The 20,819-nt window shown below is 41.8% G+C and overlaps 1 protein-coding gene across 5 annotated transcripts in view; it reads left to right on the top strand.

Annotated features, from left to right (window-relative positions):
• The first annotated feature begins 3,751 nt into the window (after window positions 1-3,751).
• The window catches only part of LOC310860703 (tropomyosin alpha-1 chain-like), a 35,289-nt gene continuing 18,221 nt past the window's right edge, over window positions 3,752-20,819 (top strand). For 3 of the 5 annotated variants that reach the window (XM_083767807.1, XM_083767806.1, XM_083767808.1), the window contains exons 1-4: window positions 3,752-4,032; window positions 8,086-8,211; window positions 19,684-19,817; window positions 20,575-20,692. In XM_083767807.1, the coding sequence (XP_083623933.1) occupies window positions 3,919-4,032; window positions 8,086-8,211; window positions 19,684-19,817; window positions 20,575-20,692 (492 nt within the window). In that variant the 5' untranslated portion in view covers window positions 3,752-3,918. Of the gene's footprint in view, window positions 4,033-8,085; window positions 8,212-13,343; window positions 13,944-19,683; window positions 19,818-20,574; window positions 20,693-20,819 lie in introns of those variants that run through there. The other 2 variants (XM_083767809.1, XM_083767810.1) reach the window with 1 other exon arrangement.

Below are 20,819 nucleotides of genomic sequence, written 5' to 3'. Positions count from 1 at the left end.
TCATACTGAAGATTGTATGTGTAGATTAGTATCCCAGAGATACAAATGGTATGAAAATTAATCACACCTGTGCGAAGTGAGGGGCGCTCTTATGATCATACATCATACATCACATTCCGTGCTCAACCACTCAAATCATCACAAATGTCATTCCGGCCAATCACTTTTGGCGTCTTCTCTTTTCTGCCCCCACTTTTATCTTCAATATGTACTTTGCTCAGCCAATCAAATCATCGCTATGGGGTGATCAGCCAATCACAAGCCAATGTTTGTGTTTACAAACCCGGAAAGCTGAGCATAGGAGCTTAGAGCATAGCGCCCCTCAAAAAAAAGGTTCACAATCATTGGTCTAAGGCACATAATAAATGTACACATGACTACCTTTTCTTGAAATCTCACAACTAACTCTTTGTTTGACCTCTGCAGCTTGGTGTTGACGCACTTGACCTTTGACCTTCGACCTAACGTTAACAGCTATGCTGCTATGCTAACCTTTTCAGGTGTCAGTGTTTTAACACAGTCTTCCGAGTCTCCAGCTATCAACTTTACAGTGAAATGGAAGCGTCTGTGAAGATCTCCTCAACAGCCACACCCACCCCTTCCCTGAACGGACAGCTGTCGTTGAATTGCATAGTCAACTGTTCATGTAATTATACCTGTCAATTTACAACAAATTATTTATAACACAATGTTCACCTCGGTGTAATGCCACAAGTACTCAGGTTATGTCCTCAGTGGGTTGGTCAAATGGACTCAGAGGGTCTTTTGTTTCCTCTGTTAGTTAAAAAAATACCTCTCTGTTCAACCTTCAACTAACGCTCAGTTCACAATAACATCTTCTCCCGTGGGCGTGGCCTGTATACCTCCGAAGTCTGCTTCTAAATTTACTACATGGAGGGGTGATAAGGGGCAGATATATGGCCCCTACTCCTCGACGTGCAACATAAACGGGACACCCTAGCCCAGGGTTTCTCTACCTTTTTCAAGGAGTGCCATTTGCGTACGTGTTGGCCACAGACCCAGATTTGATACCTCTGGGAACCCAACCAACCTACTCTGTAAAATCCAGAGTTCTGCAGCTCTGAGAGTGTACAAATGGCCCCTTTTTAGAACACTCTCAGGCAGACTCACACTCATACACCAGCTCAGGTATTTGACTGTAGAGAAGGAAACACTGGCACTTCTGTTTGAATTACAACATGTTGAGGTGTATGTGCACGGCTTTATACAGACCACAACACCTTCGTTTTTCTATCCAGGAAGTGTAGAATTCTGATCTTGTCATGAATGGTTCTGAGAATCAGAATGTGTTCCCTCTCTGACGTTTTGTTTGTTATTGATTTATTTCACAACAGAACATGTATACATATGCACATATGATAGTTCTCTTCCACGGGAAAGTTTACAGAGCTGTGCACGGTGAGGTAAGAAATCCTCGAGGGCTTAATTTATTTGTTGTGTAGCCATAAACATTATTTTGTTTGTGTCTGAGGCGTTGTGTTTTGATGTGGGACATGTTCTTTTTTCCTCATCTCTGTTTTTGCCCTCTGTCTGTCTCTCACCTACAGGTCTAGCTCATTCAATCAGTTAATAAACAGTCAACTCCGCCTCTCACCACTGGTTGGTCCTCCAGTCATTGGTCCACCAATCCTCTCCAGCCCTTCCCTTATATTTAAATCAACTGTGTACCTGCCCCTTCTTTTCCTTCTGCCATGTTTCCACCATGCAGACAGTCCCCCAAGACTGTGATTTCTTTGGTTGACCCAATCATATGGTCTTATACAGTAGGCTACAGTTTAGTTTTGTTTGATAAGCCATCTGTTAATACAGGAAAGGGTAGAGTTGTTCTAGGGAACCCTTCACCAGTTGTGTACAGTTTGTGAATGAAGCCACACAAATCATAACATGGTGTTCAGTGGCGAGGCTGCAACATATACACTGACTGCTCACTACTTGTGTACAGTCTGTAACTCATTCAAATGTAAGTAAGAACACTAGGCCATCGTAGGAACAATGTTGGTAACTCAAGGTTCTATTTTGTGCAAAATAAATCATGTACATTTTCAACAACAACCCAACTTTTATATTAAGTGTCACTTTTCATTTCTACTTCACCAGGCATGTCATGCTTTCATGTTTTGTGTCACTGCCAATGAGCAACATGAGCAGGTGTGATGATGAGCCACCCCGTCAATCCATCTCCCAGTGGTCTAAACAAAGAGGTATGATACCCTAGTCCTTGCTGATAGAGAAAATGTGCCACTACAAACTACCTACTTACTTCAAATGCTTGCCATGCTGTACCGTACGATACTGTAATTGTAATATACTGTACTGCCATAGCTGAATGGTTAGAGCGGCTGCCTGGGAAGGAATAAAAGGTCATAGGTTCGATTCCACGCCTCAGAAATGTGTCAAGTATCAAACTGAGCAAAACATGTGGGTAAAAATACAGTGACAAAGATACAGGAGTGGGGACTTAACTGTAATAATTATTATTGGACTGTACAATGCTGTACCACAGTGGTGCCCAAACTGGGGGTCCCCAAATGATTTTCCGGGGGTCCCCAGATGATTAGCTTAATGTGCAACATTGTTTTCTCACTCAGCAGTACCAGTCCAACATACAATATGTTATAGGGTATACTATATACACATTTCTAAAGATAAAATGTAATGACTTTAAGATCTTTTTAATACCAAATCTGCCAAATTGTCAAGTATTACAGTACATAAGAAAGAAAAAAAACAACATTGTAGGTCCCCAGTTAAAATATCATTTTGGGCGGTCGCGGCCTGAAAGGTTTGAGAACCATTGCTGTACCATACAGTACTGTACCATACAATGGCATACAGTACAGAGTACAGTATTGTGTATATACAGTAGGTACAGTATTAAGTCTACTGTGTCATTTGAGTCCAGTGTGTCAAGACAGGAATAGAAACGGCCGGCGTATTTTATGATGGCTTTTGTCATCGTCTCGGTACTTCCTGTCACCTGCCTCTCTTTAGTCTGTTTTGTCCTCTTATGTTCGGCTCGGCCAATCGGGCTGCCCGCTGCAGAGAACAAGACCCTCACGATAGGAAGCAGAGAGAGCTGACATTACATTACATTAAAGGACCTATAGCCATTAGCAGAGATATTGCCCTTTTTGAGCGGTGCCTCAGCTCCATTACGCAGCTATGTGTACAGTACGTGTCTGTCCCCTGGGCGTGTTCCTGGGGGTCTGGATGTTCCGGGGACCCCCACATGGTAACTCTGCCATTTCTCTACCGTTTCAGACGTGGGAAGGCTCGTCGCAACCGGGGCCGGCCCCCTGGGCACGTTCCTGGGGGTCTGGATGTTCAGAGGACCCCCCCCCCCACACGGTAACTTTGTCATTTCTCGAAGATATTTTCCAAACATAATCAAAGTACAGTACAAAGCACAACACAGTAACTATACAATAAATGTATAGTTGCACCGCTCAGTTCACACAGGTGTGATTTTTAAATAAGTGTTGGATACATGAGTGTATGCAGTGCGTGTACCTTATAGTTGGTGTGGTGTGGAAATACACTGTATATAAGATATAAAATTGCATTATATTACTTGAATACAGCCATTCAAGTTAATGCGTCGAAGTGTCAATGTGCCTGTTAAAAATGGGGGGGATAGAAGACGAGGGGCTTTAGAGTGGGAGTGTCCCTGCCCCCTCCCCTCTCTGTCATATAAATGCTCTCCCTCTGTCCTTGTTGGAGTTTGGTCTCTCCTCTGCTCCCCTTTCACTCTCCTCCTCTCCCTCTCCAAGGTCCTGGGGGTCGCCAGTGCTCTCCTCATCTCTCCTGCCTCTTTCGCTCGCTTCTCTACCATCTTAGTTTGTTTTTTCTCGGTTTGCGCTTTTTGACTCAGCCGAAGACCCCCCCAAAACAGCAACCATGGAGGCCATCAAGAAGAAGATGCTTATGCTGAAGCTGGACAAGGAGAACGCTCTGGACCAGGCGGAACAGGCCGAAACGGACAAGAAAGGGGCCGAGGAGAGGAGCAAGCAGGTGGGCCCTGGGTGTCTGGGATCAGGGTCTGACATGACAGCAGTGTGTCGGGTCTCCTTCTAACCTCAATCTGAGTTTGTCTTACGAAGCTCTTTACGAATGCATAGGTTCTGGTCAGCAGGTAGCTGGACATGGATCCACACAGCAGAGTACACGCAGAGTCTTCAGTTCAACGATCTGCAGAGGCTCTCGCTTTGTTAGGACTTAAAGGAGCACTTTGCCCATTTTCAATCTCACTTTTGTATAATTGGTTCTCACCAATGAGCATTATAAGTTGACACCATATCTCCAGTGGTTAGCAGTGGTTAGCAGTGCGGGGTGAACCCCCTCACCCCATGGGTCCTTGACTAATTTAGGATTTGTAAATCAGAAACTGTACATTTGCGTTGTCTCCGAGTTAAAGTTACACTGATTGTATTGCGTTGATTGGTGTTCCAGAGTTCTTATTATTTTAATCTAATTTTAATTTAAAGGTCCGTGGCTTAATGCCTATTAAACAGGGGATCCTTGAAAGGTACATTTTAAGTTTGAGAATATCTGGTCTCTGTCTTCGATTTTTTTTGGGGCAAAGCTGTCGTGCTGATCAAATTATTTTCTTTAATGACCACCCATAATGTCATGGGTAGGCACATTAAAACAGAGAGAACACAGAGCATCTAGACAGAAATGGTGCCATCCTAGTGAGCATTTCTGAAGTCCTGTAAATGGAGATGAAGTTGAAAAAGGTCAAATGTTCTTTAACCAACGCAATTTACAAGTATAATTTGTAAACTTATCCTGCTACCGGTATACTGAATTTGTTTCAAAACATGAAACAAAAGAAAGTATATGCATTTCTTTCAGTCTTGTTGAATTGTCAGTCAATTGTCGAAGGTCCTGTGCAATACCATTTAATCAATGGGGGACCAATATTAACCTATTGGCATTTAAAAGGCACCCTTTCACACTTTCAATTTTTCCAGTGCGAAGAAGACACATAAAAGTGTTCAATCGGGGCTAGGCTGCACCTGTCTCTCCCAATTCGGTCCAGGACATTTCAGAAACCTATTATAGTGTCACTGACAATGGTCTGGATGAATGCTAGTTTCAAGAATAGGACCGTCTGCGCCAACTGCCCGTCCCAAAGGTCGCGAGGTCAAACGAACCGCATACCCATGGCTGTGTGGTTGATGAGACTATAGTAGCAGCTAGTGTTTTACTGCTATTTGCATTCCAAAGCCAGGACAGTCTAGCATTCAAGGCTACGGCCAAGTTCATACTTTCTGTCGCTTGCCAAAAATAGCCAGTCCACACGCTGTGTTGGACATTATTTAATTACAATGTTTTTCCTGTAATATTGTTACTTTCCCAAGTAACTACCGTAATAGAGTAACTAGCATTATATTACAGTTTTAATCCAAGTATAACTTTGAGTTACTAAGTTACGATGAATCTTGTTTGTTTTTGACAGAGACTATATTAAGCCTGTAATGTATACTCCATAGTAGGAGATTACCATGTATTATCACATGTATGAAAAGAACAGCTCAGATAGCAACATTCGTTTAAATGTTAGCTTGTAGCTCTCCCAAAATGAAGACGTACAGTGTACATTACTTGACTGGTAGCAAAAGTAATATATATTGTACTTGTACCGGTAGTTACTCTTACTCTTGATATTAAGTAATACATAATGTAATATCATTACTTCTTAAAGGTGTAATAACATCTTACTCATGCTGAGCAACTTGCCCATCACTGTCTTCTGCTCACAACGCGTCATATTGTGAACTGTGGCTGTGAATAGCTGTGGCTATTTTGGCACAACAGACTTCCGTCTTACAACAGAGTATAAAATTGGTAGGTCTGTTGGGGTGATGTATCGCTGATCTCCCTTGAGACAGGAGATTGTCCACACATGGTATATTATTTATAAAATCTAGGCCATTATTCCAAGCATGACTGCCCTGTAAGCGTTGATTGACAGAAGCATTCACACATATTGCATTAACCTTCAAGTAAACCATTATACTATAAATTTAGAACCGCTTTGTTTTGGGCAGGGGCCATGTTCACACTTGTCAGTCACTCTGGATGAGAGCTTCTGCTATGCCTAAATTGTAAATGTGTATTGTAAATCGGGCTGACCAGCTAATACATGAGGTGTCGAGCTTCTAAATGTACATAATGATACGGTACACACCAGGCTGTTTAACATGTGCGGTGAAATGTTGAATCTGGCCTTGGCCCAACTGAAAACTAGATACAACGCAGAACTCACGATTCAAACTACAAACTAGATGCTCAATCCTTCAATTAGTAAATAGAAATGTAGGAGGCGAGGGCATAAGTTATCAAATTTGAAGTTCTGTCCTCGCCTTCTTCATTCCAATCCGTACCGAACCAGCAGCAGTAACAGAAACTGACGATGGGCTACAATGACTTTTCCGGCTAATAGTCAAGTAGACATGCTGTACTTGGACAAAAGAGACACAGATTGCTGTGATGGAAGTACTTGAGCTCTGGCCACTGCGATGCTAGTTGAGCTCACCAAGTAATCAAAGGCTTATCAGAAGTTACAGTATGTTAGCATGGGCGCTGTGTATAACTGTAGTCCCAGGTTTCCAGAAGGTGGTATACTTGTTTCCTTACCCGTTTCATTTCCCCATACAATTATACACAGCCTATACCTATACAGTACTATAGCATACTACTTGGAGGAACACTACAAATCAAGTATACAGACAGAATTCTAATAATTATGGGAGTACTGTAGATGAAAATGACATGGTTTCAAGATAGATGAAGCAATAAAGGCCTGAAGTCATAATTCATAGAGCAGACCGTGTAATTAGAAAACTAAATTAAATCATATTAAAAACAACGAGTAACGTGTAGCAGCATCAGAGACTTAGGGTGCTATTAATTTATTTTGGCTTTAAGGTTTGAATGACCCTGAATACAAAAGCATTATATAGTAATGACCTGACAAAGATGTTATAGTTACAAAAATGTTGTCTCTTTTACTTGCACCCTGCCAAATTAAGGCTTTAACTGTCCGAGTCTGCTACAGTGCCTTCCTTTTGACCATAATACCAAGTCCTGTTCCTGAGATGCACCGGACCAGCTTAAAATTGGCTTGAGGCGCATTGGAACCCCCTAGTGCATTATAGTAATCTTCATGAGGTATTTCTATCATGGTGGTCTCTAACAGGATGACAAGGCCAGAAGGCCTCCCTGAAGCTAGACTTGGAAATGGGCGAAAAGCTCACCTTTTTGCGCCTAAGAAACAAAGAAATTCCAGCCCGGACGCCAGAGAAATCATTGGCATTGCATTGTATTTTTTCTGGCAAGTCAGCTGCTGACAGCGCCCCTGTCTGAATGTGAGAGTACATTTGAAGAAGCATAGGCTACAATTAAAATGCCATTTCACTTGGGGATTGGCTTGCAAGTTAGGTTAAAGGTTAAAATGTTAAAGTCCTACATAAATCACACATTGTCACATACAGTACATTGCTGTATGTGAGATTTGTTATCCGCATTTGACCCATCTCTTGGAGCGGTGAGTCGCAGCCGTGCCGCGCGCCAGAATCATTTGTAGTTGATCTAACCACCGAATCCAACCCTCGATGCTGAGTGCCAAGCAGGGAGACATTGGGTCCCATTTTTACAGTCTTTGGTATGACCCTGCCGGGCATCGAACCCCGACCTCCCAGTTTCAGGGCGGACACTCTAACTTCAAGGCAACTGAGCTGGTTTCGTTTCATAAGAAACTATAGCGAATTAACTCCGACAGTTCACACACACACACACACACACACACACACACACACACACACAAAGTTGTGTTTCCAAGTTGTTATACGAGAGACCACTTCCATTATGACGAACCTCGACCTTTTGAGATGGATTCTAAAACAACCTGGTTACAAATTAAAACAACACCAACTCCCTCGCCAAACAGATGTATAGTGCACGGTCTCTGATATGTTGTGACCTTCCTCTCTGTTGCTCAGCATAAAGATGAGCTGCTGCAGATGTCTCTGATACGCTGTGACCTTCCTCTTTGTCTAGCATGAAGATGAGCTGCTGCAGATGCAGAAGAAGCTAAAGGGCACAGAGGATGAGCTGGACAAATACTCTGAGGCCCTGAAGGACGCTCAGGAGAAGCTGGAGGTGGCCGACAAGAAAGCTGCTGATGTGAGTCCTACATCCTACCGAGCAATTCATTTCAGTCATCATTTGTACGGCCTGCATGGCTCTAGCCTTCTAGTTCGTATGACCGTGTGTCGGAAGACGTTTGGTGCTGTTCAGTCGATCAGTGGCAAATTTCTTGTGCACACTGTCATTAGGCCATGGCTATGTTCTAAATATCTAACTTTCCTTTCATATTGGGAGATCAAAGGGGACACTTGGTCTGACTGAGATGTTTTATCAGTTAATAAGTATAATGTACAGTCTATGACTAGTGAAATGAGTGAATATATGTGCTTGAATGTACAATCTGTATCCTATGAATGGACATACAGGTATACGAGTGATTGGACAGTGTAGTGTCACCCAGCCCTGAAGAAGGGGGTATTAATATGAATTTTACAGTATCAGTAAATTATGATGTATTTACCTTAATGTTGTTACATAATGTATGTTACATAATGCAGCACTTGGGGCTGCAGAGAATTCTGCCAGGAGCACTTTTTTGTGGTGATGTGGAAAAAAACGTCTAACATTGTAACCATGACAACTGACTACAGCTCAGCTGGTGCTAATTTTGGATCCCTTCTGGTTACCTAGTGACACATTATGTATGGGATCAAATCCTTTTGTGCTCATTTTTCCCCTTTGCAGTTTAGAAAATCCCCATGAGATACACAGCATGGTAGAGATTACATTCTCATCAGTCATTGGAAGTTGAGTGAATTATTCCTAGGTCTAAGTTCAAAAGGTTTGGAACTCTGTCCCATTTACATGAAACTTGCTATAGACAGAACTTTTTGAAAATCACATCTCCTCTTAAACTGTAGGTTGAATTACTCAAAAATTAAATATAGAGAGATACAAGGTTGCTAATGCTGACTGACAGCAATGATATCAAATTGTAGACCTTGAAATAAAATAAAGTGGAGAATAGAAACATATTAGAGGGGAAAGCCACCCTTGTCAACATATAACTTAACATGAACTCAGTATGCAGGCACTCATGTTATGAGACACACTATCATAACAGGCCTCTGCAACAACAGCATCAACAACTCCATTCTGATTCCATAGATGTCTGTGCGTTTAGTCTGCATGGACCAGCTGTCGAGGGGCTTCACAGCCCCTATTTTAGTCCCGACGTCAGCCAGCCTGGCATTGAGCTCACCGTGGTCCCAGCCCATTTTAGGGACAAAGATCGCTCTCCTCTCATCATAGTGACAGCTTTGTCTCTCTATCGTCAGATGCTTGATTTGTAGCCTACTCATAGCTGTGATGTCGCACATATAAAACTAAATCAGGTTTTAATCCACCTTCTGCAGTGAGGAAAGGTAGAATCTGAACAAACGTCATTGTCATATCACAGGTTTATATCGTTTGTAGTTTCCAGACCAGTATATGTGGATTAAGCTGAATAGAGATAGAATGAAGAGCAAGGTTGAAAACAGGATAGCAACAGGTCAGATATTACAAAGTTCCTAGGGTGAAGAAAAATGAATATAGGCTACAATCCAATACAGTATAATGTAGTTCTATTAAAAACATACTTCCAACACAAATACAAAGGTTTCATTATCAGTATCGGGGTGATAAAGATGAGACATTATATTTTCTTCAAATATTCACAGGATGGCATTGTTTTTTCTTTTTGAATCCTGCAAGACTATCATAACTAAGTATAAACTGTATAATAATATTTTATGTTAGCTACAGAAATGACTGAGTAGACCAGTCATTTTACTGTGCTGCTATTTCCTTTGGGTAATACAAAATAAAATTATTCATGCCAGCCTCTCCATATAGAAGTCACACTTGTTGCCATAATTGTGGCTGTGTATAAGTATCATGTACAGGACATATTGATAACGGGACGCCGTTACAGTATTACAATTGTCCAAAAAAAGTAATAATGTTGCAATATATCATTACCTTTAAAGCAATAATGTGACTCGTCATGAGATAGGTAGATGTGGCATTTTAGACCATTTTGGAAGATGTTTGAACATGCCCAAAATAGGGGTGGCAAGTTGAAAGTGGTTCAAAATCAGGACACATGCTGCACACACACACACACACACACACACACACACACACACACACACACACACACACACACACACACACACACACACACACACACACACACACAGCGGTGTCATAGTGGCTCACACGCGGATAAACATTCCGAGGGTTGAATCCCACTTACAGTATGTCCTGAGCTGCCATTCCTCTCTTAACTGAAAATTATCACTTCCAAATGTTGCTGTGTAGACCACATACATGTAGGCTACTTTAATGACGGACAGACAGACAGAGTTCATGACCCAAAAGAGAGCAATTGGAATATATATCATTTCTGTTTTTCATGTAGGAAACGAAAAAAGAGAATATCTACACACGACCCATATAAATTGGTCCGACCCGCTGTTTTAGGAAACCCTAATCCTAACATTATCTGGGTGTCTGTCAAATGCAAGGGTCAAGGGCCACTCAAGGTTTTTAGAAGGCTGACAAGGCCTGTATCCTACACCGTTATGGGGCTAAACACTCAGCGTTATGTGGGTCCTTGAGAGTAAAACGTCTGAGATCCACTGATCTAATTTATCAATATCAGACATTTAGTTTTCCCACTGGAAAGCCCTTGTCAATCCCCAGCACTGGGACGGGAATAGTATAATTTGTACTGGGCTGGTCTTTCTAAGCCTTGAGTCTCCAATTCAACACAGAGTTCCAAGAGAATGACTCTTGGAAATGGATACAGACTCATTCATTATCATGGATCAGAAACTCTAGCTAATCTTACATGTTACTCCTCTCAAGTCTCCCTCACTTGATATCCTTCTCTGTAAGTGTCCAAGCAGCTATTCAGCATCATTAGTCACCATCAGTGGACCCCCTTTTAGAACTAGTTGAGATACAAGAGGGGGAAAGAGTACTGTCTTTCTGAGAGGCGCCCCTCCAATTCATGGCTTTCTGAAATTACGTCATAGGCCAGCCACGTCTATGAACTTTTAATGTTTGTCAGAGCCTAATTATAAATTTCCCGTCCCAGCAAAAGTCTACGGAATGTTTGTTGAGGGTAAATTATGATGTAATTTGTGCTAGCCAAGTCTATGGACTTTAATGTTTGTTTAGCCTAGGGTGATGACAACGTAAGACGTCATCTGCCTGATATACTGTAAATAATGCCCTCGCTGCGCCACATGTGTGATCACATTTGTGAGTAAAAGTAGCAATACTAAATTTTACTTTACATAAAAGTATCAATATATAACTATACTTACAGTACTACATTGAAGTATTCAAATATTTCAAAATTGCTTATAGATCAGCTATCATTGAATAGAATGTCAAGAAATTACCTGTCACATTGCAATGTTGTTGGAAGCTTGTAGATCTCCTATTTTTGAATAGCTAAAATTTGTTTTTAAACTGTTCCTAATTTTGCTAGGACCAAGGACCCCACTTTGAGAACCAGCTGGTCTGTGAAACTGTTAGAAGTTGCAGACTGGAGATATTGAACACTGAACGTTTTAAAATCAAAAGGAAGAGTATACAGTCTTTTAATAAGACTAATAATAAAACGAATTACTAATTAGCCTACATTACTCTTTAAATAAACATGTTAAAATAGGCCTACTGTTTTTCAAAATGTTATCATTGGATTCATAATTCATTTCCTTACTGTCAAATGAAAAAGGATTGTTCGTAGCTCAGAGACGTGTCAGCTGTTGCTCTGCTCCCACCTGCTGTCAGCAGCCTGCCACTGCAGCCTGCAGTAGCCTTGATGTGTTTTAAGAAGCTTGTTTGATATTTAGAATAATAATAAAACAATATATAAAATAAAGCTCCAGACCATTAGAATACTGTACCCCAAATATTTTACATTAAAATAAATATATAAACAATGAGATAATCTTCCTTTTTTGCTGTGAGCCTTTTTGTTATTAGGCCTACAACAGGAATATTGTTACCTCTACCGGTAACTAGCCTATGGGCTATGTATTGGTAGTAGGCTACAATACATACTCTTCACAAAACGTTCGGAAACTTAACATTGGTCGGGTATTAGGCCTATAGTTTTTATCGTTCGTTAGTCACCTTTTGCACTCTCCCACAGTAATAAAGAAAAGACTACACATATTGGTCATTTTTACACTTTATTAAAAAAATTACACTCAGTGTTACGCAGCCACAACAGCTGGGCACCTCCTCCTCATACTGGGCACCAACCTAGACACATTTTGCTGCGGGATCCATCCCATTCCTCAACCAGGATTTGTTAACATAAGCCTTGCTTTATGTTGATGCGGGTCACTCTAGTCTAGCGCGTACCCATTAACCCCATTATGTGGTCGTGTTGTGTCTGCAGTGGACTGTCTTCACCACTAGATGTCACCCTAAGACCATAAGAGAGTTGTACTGCATCCACAGGGTTTCTGCTAGTACAAGCAGCACATAAAGTAGCCTAATTAAAATCAGCTGCAAGTAACATTAAAGTAATGAACACATTACCCGATCGACTATTGTCGACTGTTTTACTGTCGTACGACGACATACATGGGTCATATATGACAGCCATGAATTATAATCGATGGCAGCAGGAGGATTGCTCAGTCCCTACTACTATGGTCATTCTCCTACCAACAACAACCCACATGAAGCCGGCTGAATCATCATCATCATAATCATCATCATAAACTTGTTGGTTCTGTGGCGAGAACAATGAATCCAAAATAGAAGCATGGGTGTTAACTCCAGAGGAAAAAAACAAATTAATAATAAATAAATAGGTCTACATTCATAATAATAATAATAATTTGTACAGTCTCGCAGAGTTACAGACCTGTAGGTTACTAAATCGTAGAGATGATGAAGTAATGCTACAGCAGGGAAGATCCTAGATCAGCGCATTCCAATGCGTTGTCTCTGCCAACACTGGGTGGAGAGAGAGAGAGAGAGAGAGAGAGAGAGAGAGAGAGAGAGAGAGAGAGAGAGAGAGAGAGAGAGAGAGAGAGAGAGAGAGAGAGAGAGAGAGAGAGAGAGAGAGAGAGAGAGAGAGAGAGAGAGAGAGAGACACACACACACACACACACACACACACACACACACACAGACAGAGAGGGGGGGAGAGAGAGAGAGAGAGAGAGAGAGAGAGAGAGAGAGAGCCACAGAGATTAATTAATTCTGTTTCACTCGAATCATCCGGACACTCGCAGAGGAAACTGAACTGTTCTGTCGGAAGTCTCGGAACTGAACTTGCAGCTTTGTTGCCCCTTTTCGTTACATTTGTTACAGCTCCAACAAGCCGGCTACCGGCTGTGAAAACTTCACTTTATTCATTCTTCCGAACAACATTTTCCTCATCTTTTGCTTGCCTTTGACAACCCGAAGAATCTATTCAATTTTTCATCTTCTTCATCCTTTTGATCTGGGACCGATCGAGACTCTCCTTCACGCCCTCCTCCTCCTCCCCCGCTGTTCGCTGCTTGGGGCGTCGCTGCTTGAAACGTTATCGTCTACTTACTACTACAACTCCTCACACACACACACGCAAGCACGGGCCACGGCACGTACGCACGCACGCACAGCTAGAAAACATGATGTCAGGAATCAACAGCATCGACTCCGTGAAGAGGAAGATTAAGGTTCTCCAGGAGCAGGCGGACGCGGCAGAGGACAGGGCTCAGGACCTCACCAGACTGCTGGAAGAGGAGAAGTCACACAGGGAACAGGTAGGACCCGTCCCCCATAACCCTGGTGGTTCATCGGGACTCCCATGGCCATGGGGCCGGCCCTAGCCCAAACATTTAGACTCCGGCCCCACCCCACATGCTATCAGATGACACGACAGTTAAGTCAAGTGACAATGACTTTCCTAAAAAAAAAAAAACGGTTTACTGAATCAAAAGTAATCAACAAACTATAAAACTGGCATGGTCAAGCACAGAGCCAGACAGTTATATAGGCAATTATGGGCACAGAGGCAATGCCCCTTAAATGCCCTGACTGCCCCATCAAACATGATGACGTGCAAAAAATCCTGAATTTCAAATTAGAGGCTTATATTTAAAACTATTTTAAACACTATGCTACTACAACTGTCAGTCTGTCACCACCAAACCAACACGATTTAATCACCCAAAAAATAAAATAAAAAGACTCTGATTACTCTGCACCTAGCCGACCAACTTGAATAATGCTCTGCCCTGATTTGCCCGTCCCTCCTTCAAAGTAGTTAGGCCTACTGATATAGTTTTCTATGCATTTAACACACACCCCAAAACTTTGGGTGATGAAGCCAAGTCACCCCCCACAATTTCCTCCTGCCCCCTCTCAGTGGGAGTGATTAAATCTGGCCCTGGTCAAATATTGGCCAAATTGTCAAATAATAATAGAAATAAACATACATGATGCATCTACGTATGGCCCTGACAGCTGCAGCTGGTAATGTAATGCCACTGTCTTGACACTTTTCATGTCACTTCCATCCTCCTTCCATATCCTTCCATTGTAGGTCACATAGCATTGGACAGGATGTTTGCTCAGCATTTATTTTCCTCTTTTTTTTCCCGCCTCTGTATTCTTTTGACTTCCCAGATTTGGTTTTGTCCAAACAAAACTCACCTTTTTCCCAACACAGTTCAGTTCAAGATTTGAGAGCTCACATATTGCATCATGAATTCATGATGTGACGTGAGCTTGAATATCAGCTATTTTATGATTGCCTATAAACCCTATAACCCGAGTGGAATAGTAAGAGAGTGGCGGCACTAGCGTTGACTCCCATTGTAACAATGGAATGCGGAAGTGCTCATTCTATCTCAATGGGATAGTTCCAGTGTTTGGAACTATAGCCCATAGGCACCCGCTTTGCGATGAGATCAAAGCGTGTCGCCACTCTCTTATACTATTCCACTCGGCCTATAACATAGAGCTTGTTAACCCCTTAAACTCTGTTGACCAGGGTCTATAGCCGCCCTCCTCCAATTTTCCCTCTCCACAGTCCAAATCTCTTCTATTAAAATAGCCAATCCAAGAGCTTGTAGATCGGCTATGTTGCGGGGAGCTAGGTGGTCTAAGAAGTAGTTAAACAGTCCATATAGTTTAGAAACCTGCGTGCGTGTGCGTGTGTGTGTGTATAAATTGCAAGCAGTCCTGCATCCTCTCATTATGCAGCCTTGCATGACAATACAGATTTATCCAAGCGAGGGAGTTCCTGTGTAGAATTTCATCTTTTGGTATCGGAAGTTTGTCAGCGTAAGTCATTATTCATGCGTAATGTATTTGCACTCATGACTCAAGCAGCTGACAATACTGTGCGAAGGGAAGCATAGTCTAGCCCCGCCCTGAGCGCACGCACGCACAGGTCGCACGCATGCACACACGCACGCGCACACACACACACACACACACACACACACACACACACACACACACACACACACACACACACACACACACACACACACACACACGCACCAAAGGTGTGTGCCTAAACCAAAATTATAGGAAACGCTGATGATGGTGAATTGGTCAGTGTCACCTCAACAAGATTTATGCTGTAGACTAGATTCACGTGAAGTAACATTTGATTGATGACATGGGGTGCTTGGTCGCATACCCTTGCCATCCAGGACTTGGGGTGCTGAGCGAAAAGTAATGTTTGAGTTGACATAATGTTTCAAAGTCGTATTGAAAGGTATTGATGCCTTCCATGTCTGCCGTACGGATGTCTGTCGTAGCAACAGGGTTGCGAAACCAGTTTTTACTGACTTTACAGAATCTCCCATTCAAAAACACTGACAATGTGCTCTTCCTTGTTGCCTAGACACTGCTGCTGTTCAGACAGTGCTTCAGGTGTGAAATTCTGCACAGGCGGGCAAACCAATCATAGAGTAGTTGGTGTCTGTGACGGACTGACTGACTGACTGACTTTAATTGTCTAAACTCTAATATAACTCTCATCCTGCCGTGTTATTTCCAGACTATCTCACCACAGAAACATAATGCATCTCAATCACACACTGTATCCATGCAGCAGTATGCAGATGTTATGAGTTCATTCAAATCAAAATGCACTATGACGTAACGGGACAGAACAATGCCAAACTTTCATAACTGAAAACAGATAGAATGGGCGCCGCTCATTTGGTCAGAGTTGAGATTTCCTTTCCAAAGAAATGTTGAATTCGTCCCATTTAACTTTAATAATCTATATGAATAAACTAACATTACATACTCTCATTCGAAACACGACCGCAATGACTTTTTTGCTGTAATCCTTTTAGACAAAGTATTATTTGACTATACTCGTACTGTTTAGCATTTCTGTCAAATAAAATATTCAAACAATCAATCTTCATGTCAAAGTGTAACAAGATATACTTTAACTTATTACAAACATAACAGAACATTAGACTATCCACTTAAACCCTAGGCTACTTCATTGACCGGAATCCCCCAGGGCTCTGTACTTTTTTTTTTTACAATTAGCTGATCTACAAGCTCGCAATGCAATGTGACGCGTTGTGAGCTTGTATGTAGATCAGATAATTTCACCATATCTTCACCCCCTGAATAGGGGATGCTATAGGGTTCATGTGGTTAATAAAGTTTTAATTTCAGTTTGACACAGTGGCTCCAGCCTGGATGTTTTTGTTGCATTCCTTCCTGATGACAGAAAAATCCAAAAACGAAGCGATTACTTGATGAGTTGAAGAACGTATACTGTGGTCCAAGATTAACAACAGCAGAAAATCACTGTATATCCAGTCGCATGCAACTTGTTTTTGTTGGCACCGGGCTCTGACTCTGGTGTGTTGTCCTCATAAAACAAAACAAAAAATGACAAGCGAAGGGTCACGAGTGCATCAGTGTGTGTGCGTGCGTGCACTCAACTTGTGTTGAACCCCTCACACTTTTAAATGAATTCTGGGGATAGATAGATGCATGTACTTTTTCTCTCTCATTTCCCGAAAAGTAACGGTTTTGGACATACAAGCTTTCCACCCGACAGCCATGACATGCATTCTGTACATGAGCATGGTGACGTGAAAGACCTTCGGGCCGCAAACATTTCAATCACCAGAAGTGATTTCATTTCCTGTCTGCAAAACCCCATCCCAGGTGTTTCTTCCTGTCGTTTATGAATCATTTAGTGATTCAGAGAGCCCTCGAATACAGTGGGAGTGGAAGAAGTACTCAGATTTATTTATTTATTTATTTATTTTAACTAATTACCACAATATACTGAGAGAAATACTCTCTAAAAGTTCAAACTTAAGTCACAAAATACTTTGAAAATAGCAGACCTGCAAGCTCACAAGGTCGTCGCATTGCGTTGTGACCATGTGCAGATCTGCTATTCAAACAGATGGAAGTGTAAAATAGGGCGTAATTGGTTTTGTAATAACAATAAACACTACAATCATTTGTAGTTACTGGTTACTTTCTAGATTAAAAAAAGCACAATATTCACAGTATGTACTGGGTACAGATGTATCAAGTAGGCTTATTGAGAAATGGAAACACTCAGGTAAAGTACCTCAAAATTGTACTCGAGTAACAGCCCTTGAGTTAATGTACTTAGTTCCTTTCCACCCTGCCATGTACAGTGTAAAATGTTTCAGAGAGCCTTCATACAGTAGAGGCACAGTGACTTTACAAGCAGTGTCACAGTTTCCATCACACTGATCACAGTACAGTTCAGTGGTTCTCGCTCCACATCCATGTATGGCTGTGTGCGGCTGCACTTCACTCTGCTGCTGGATAGCACTAGCTCAGCGGTAGGCAACCTTTACTATCAAAGGATAGTCAACAAATTAATAAAATGGTGCCGCGAAACCAAATTGAACCTAATATGGAGGTACTGTAAAACATCAGCTTTAGTAATGGGTCTATGAATATGTGTAATAGGCTTAATTTAGTAATTTGTATTTTTTTAATACATTGCTCTGATACATTCATTATAATCTATTCACTCACTGTACGTGAAAAGCTCTCCACATTTGTTATATCCTGCATCCATTTGGAGGTGTACTCTACTTTTTTTATTTTGTGTTTAGGCTAAGGCTATACATTTGTACAATTGGAGAATAACAAAAAAATATAAGGGCTTAAGAGCTGGATGTGGCTCTTGCACTAGCTGATGCCCGAATTATACTTGCCGAAAAGATTAGTTATTTTACACAGTCGTGTAATGGACAAAAAAATTAGCTTATCCTATTTGAGCGCCAGTCTATTCCTGTGTAAATCGTAAGTGCATTGAATCGATTACTAGATTTATACTAGTCGCGAAGCCTAGTTAAACCACAGATTGGTGATGACACCAAACCCCTGTAAACCTGATGTATTCATTAAAAACAATACCCTGCCTATAATTAACAATGACAACGTTCTGTTGACATCTTTCTGACAGCGGCTTTTTGACGGTATTTCACACAAGGATAAACAGACTGAGGATCCAAGGTAATAGAATCTGATCTGAACCCGGACCCTTACGCATCTCTGGAGACAAATAAATAAGTGTCCAAAAATGTTGTTACATGCACTTTGGCTTTGCCTTCATGATTTCGAGGGATAAAACATTACCTCATAGATAGATATACACTTATAATGACAGTAACTGTCTTGGTGGACATATATATATAATATATACCTCTAACTGGCAGTCATGACTATCAAATGGACCCACAGGGACATTTATACACTCAGAGTTATGGTGGTCTGTGGACTAGTGGATAGTGGGTCCTTAAAATTGTTTGTGGGGGGGGGGGGTTTCTGCATATATTATAGAGAGAGAGAGACAGAGAGATGGGGGTGGCACGCAACAAAGGTCATCGGGTTCAGGAATCAAACGCACAACTCACTGTCATTGCATTAGACTTAGAGGATATGTGGCATGCACCTTAGCCACTGACTAGGCCATCAGCGCTCAAAGTGACTATGAGGAGAATTCCATGCTTAGAAGGCTTTCTTACCTTTATTTGTAGTTATGTCTCCAACAAAGAGGTCCAGGTGTTATTTTGTGCAAAAGTGCATTATTGGCTATTTCCCCTAATATAGCCCTCAATGGGGGTTGGGTTTTTGTGCTAATTTGCTTATTTGAGCGATGGAGCGAATTAGCACAACACCCCATTGCCCCATTCAATTCAATGCAATGCAATTCATTGAGGGCTTATGGTAGGGGAAATAGGCAATAATACGCTTTTGCCCAAAATAACACCTGGACCTCTTTGGTGGTGACGTAACGACTACAAATAAAGGTAAAAAAGCCTTCTAGTATGGAATTCTCCTTTAATGTCAATGTTGACATTTAAGTAACTGTTGATGGGCCTTGTAGCACAGTCCATGGTAGTCAAGGGCCCCTGCAGGGAACTGTACATACTGTACTCTGAACAGACATCCAGTTGGTAGAGGAGCGTGTTTATTGAGTTTCTGTTCATTGTGTTTATGTTGTTGCTTACCGTATAGGCTGAGGCGGAGGTAGCGTCATTGAACAGACGTATCCAGCTGGTAGAGGAGGAGTTGGACAGAGCCCAGGAGAGACTGGCCACGGCCCTGCAGAAGCTGGAGGAGGCTGAGAAGGCTGCCGACGAGAGCGAGAGGTCTGTTCTCCTTCTGACAACGTACTCTGACTGTCCATTGTAAAAATGTTACCAGTTCAAAAGGGGTTGGTATGCACATCCATCATTTCGACTATCGCTGATGACAAAGTGAATCTATCAAAAGAAAGAAAAAAAGTCCTTCGTTGAGGAAGACCAGTATTGACCGAAACTTTTGAGATTGGTCTAAACGTTTCCAAGCATTAAACTGTTTGTGCAGAAAATTTTCTTTCTTTTCTAAATGTAGTTTGGACACTGCATGAGAGCCGAGTCATGGACGTATTGAACCAACTTCAAATGTAGTAAATGTAGTCGATTTGGTCAGTTTTAGCCAAGACTTTTAGTTGAGGAGTATTCTATCATTTCTAGAATTTCGAAAGCCAGTCAAGTAATTATTAGTAAATATGCAGCATACACAATTTTATAGATGTGTCGGTCAATTAATCAATTATTTGTCAAGTTCCTATGACTACCGTACAAGTAGTCAAAGTAGTAGTTTAGATGAGGACAGCCCTAGGCCACGTGCAGCATAGTTATTTTCATCTCACACTGTACATAGACCAAACACTAGAGGATTTAGTGGCGCTTAAAGTCAATGTCAGGTCTTCATGACCGTGTGTGTGTGTGTGTGTGTGTGTGTGTGTGTGTGTGTGTGTGTGTGTGTGTGTGTGTGTGTGTGTGTGTGTGTGTGTGTGTGTGTGTGTGTGTGTGTGTGTGTGTGTGTGTGTGTGCGCGTGTGTGCGTGTGCGTATGTTTCCAGGGGGATGAAGGTGATTGAGAACAGGGCCCTGAAAGATGAGGAGAAGATGGAGCTCCAGGAGATCCAGCTAAAGGAGGCCAAACACATCGCTGAGGAGGCCGACCGCAAATATGAGGAGGTGAAGTTTTAAACCCTCTGCATATTATATTATAGCCTAACATCTCAACTTCCTGATTGATTCCACAGTTTGGAAATCCGGATCCGCAAATCGAGCCCAAAAAGCCATAGTGGGTTTTGAGATGTTA

Source organism: Protomyctophum parallelum (assembly GCF_964188405.1).
Source record: "Protomyctophum parallelum genome assembly, chromosome: 1".
Classification (NCBI taxonomy): Eukaryota; Metazoa; Chordata; class Actinopteri; order Myctophiformes; family Myctophidae; genus Protomyctophum; species Protomyctophum parallelum.
This window is presented reverse-complemented; position numbering and strand designations above follow the sequence as displayed.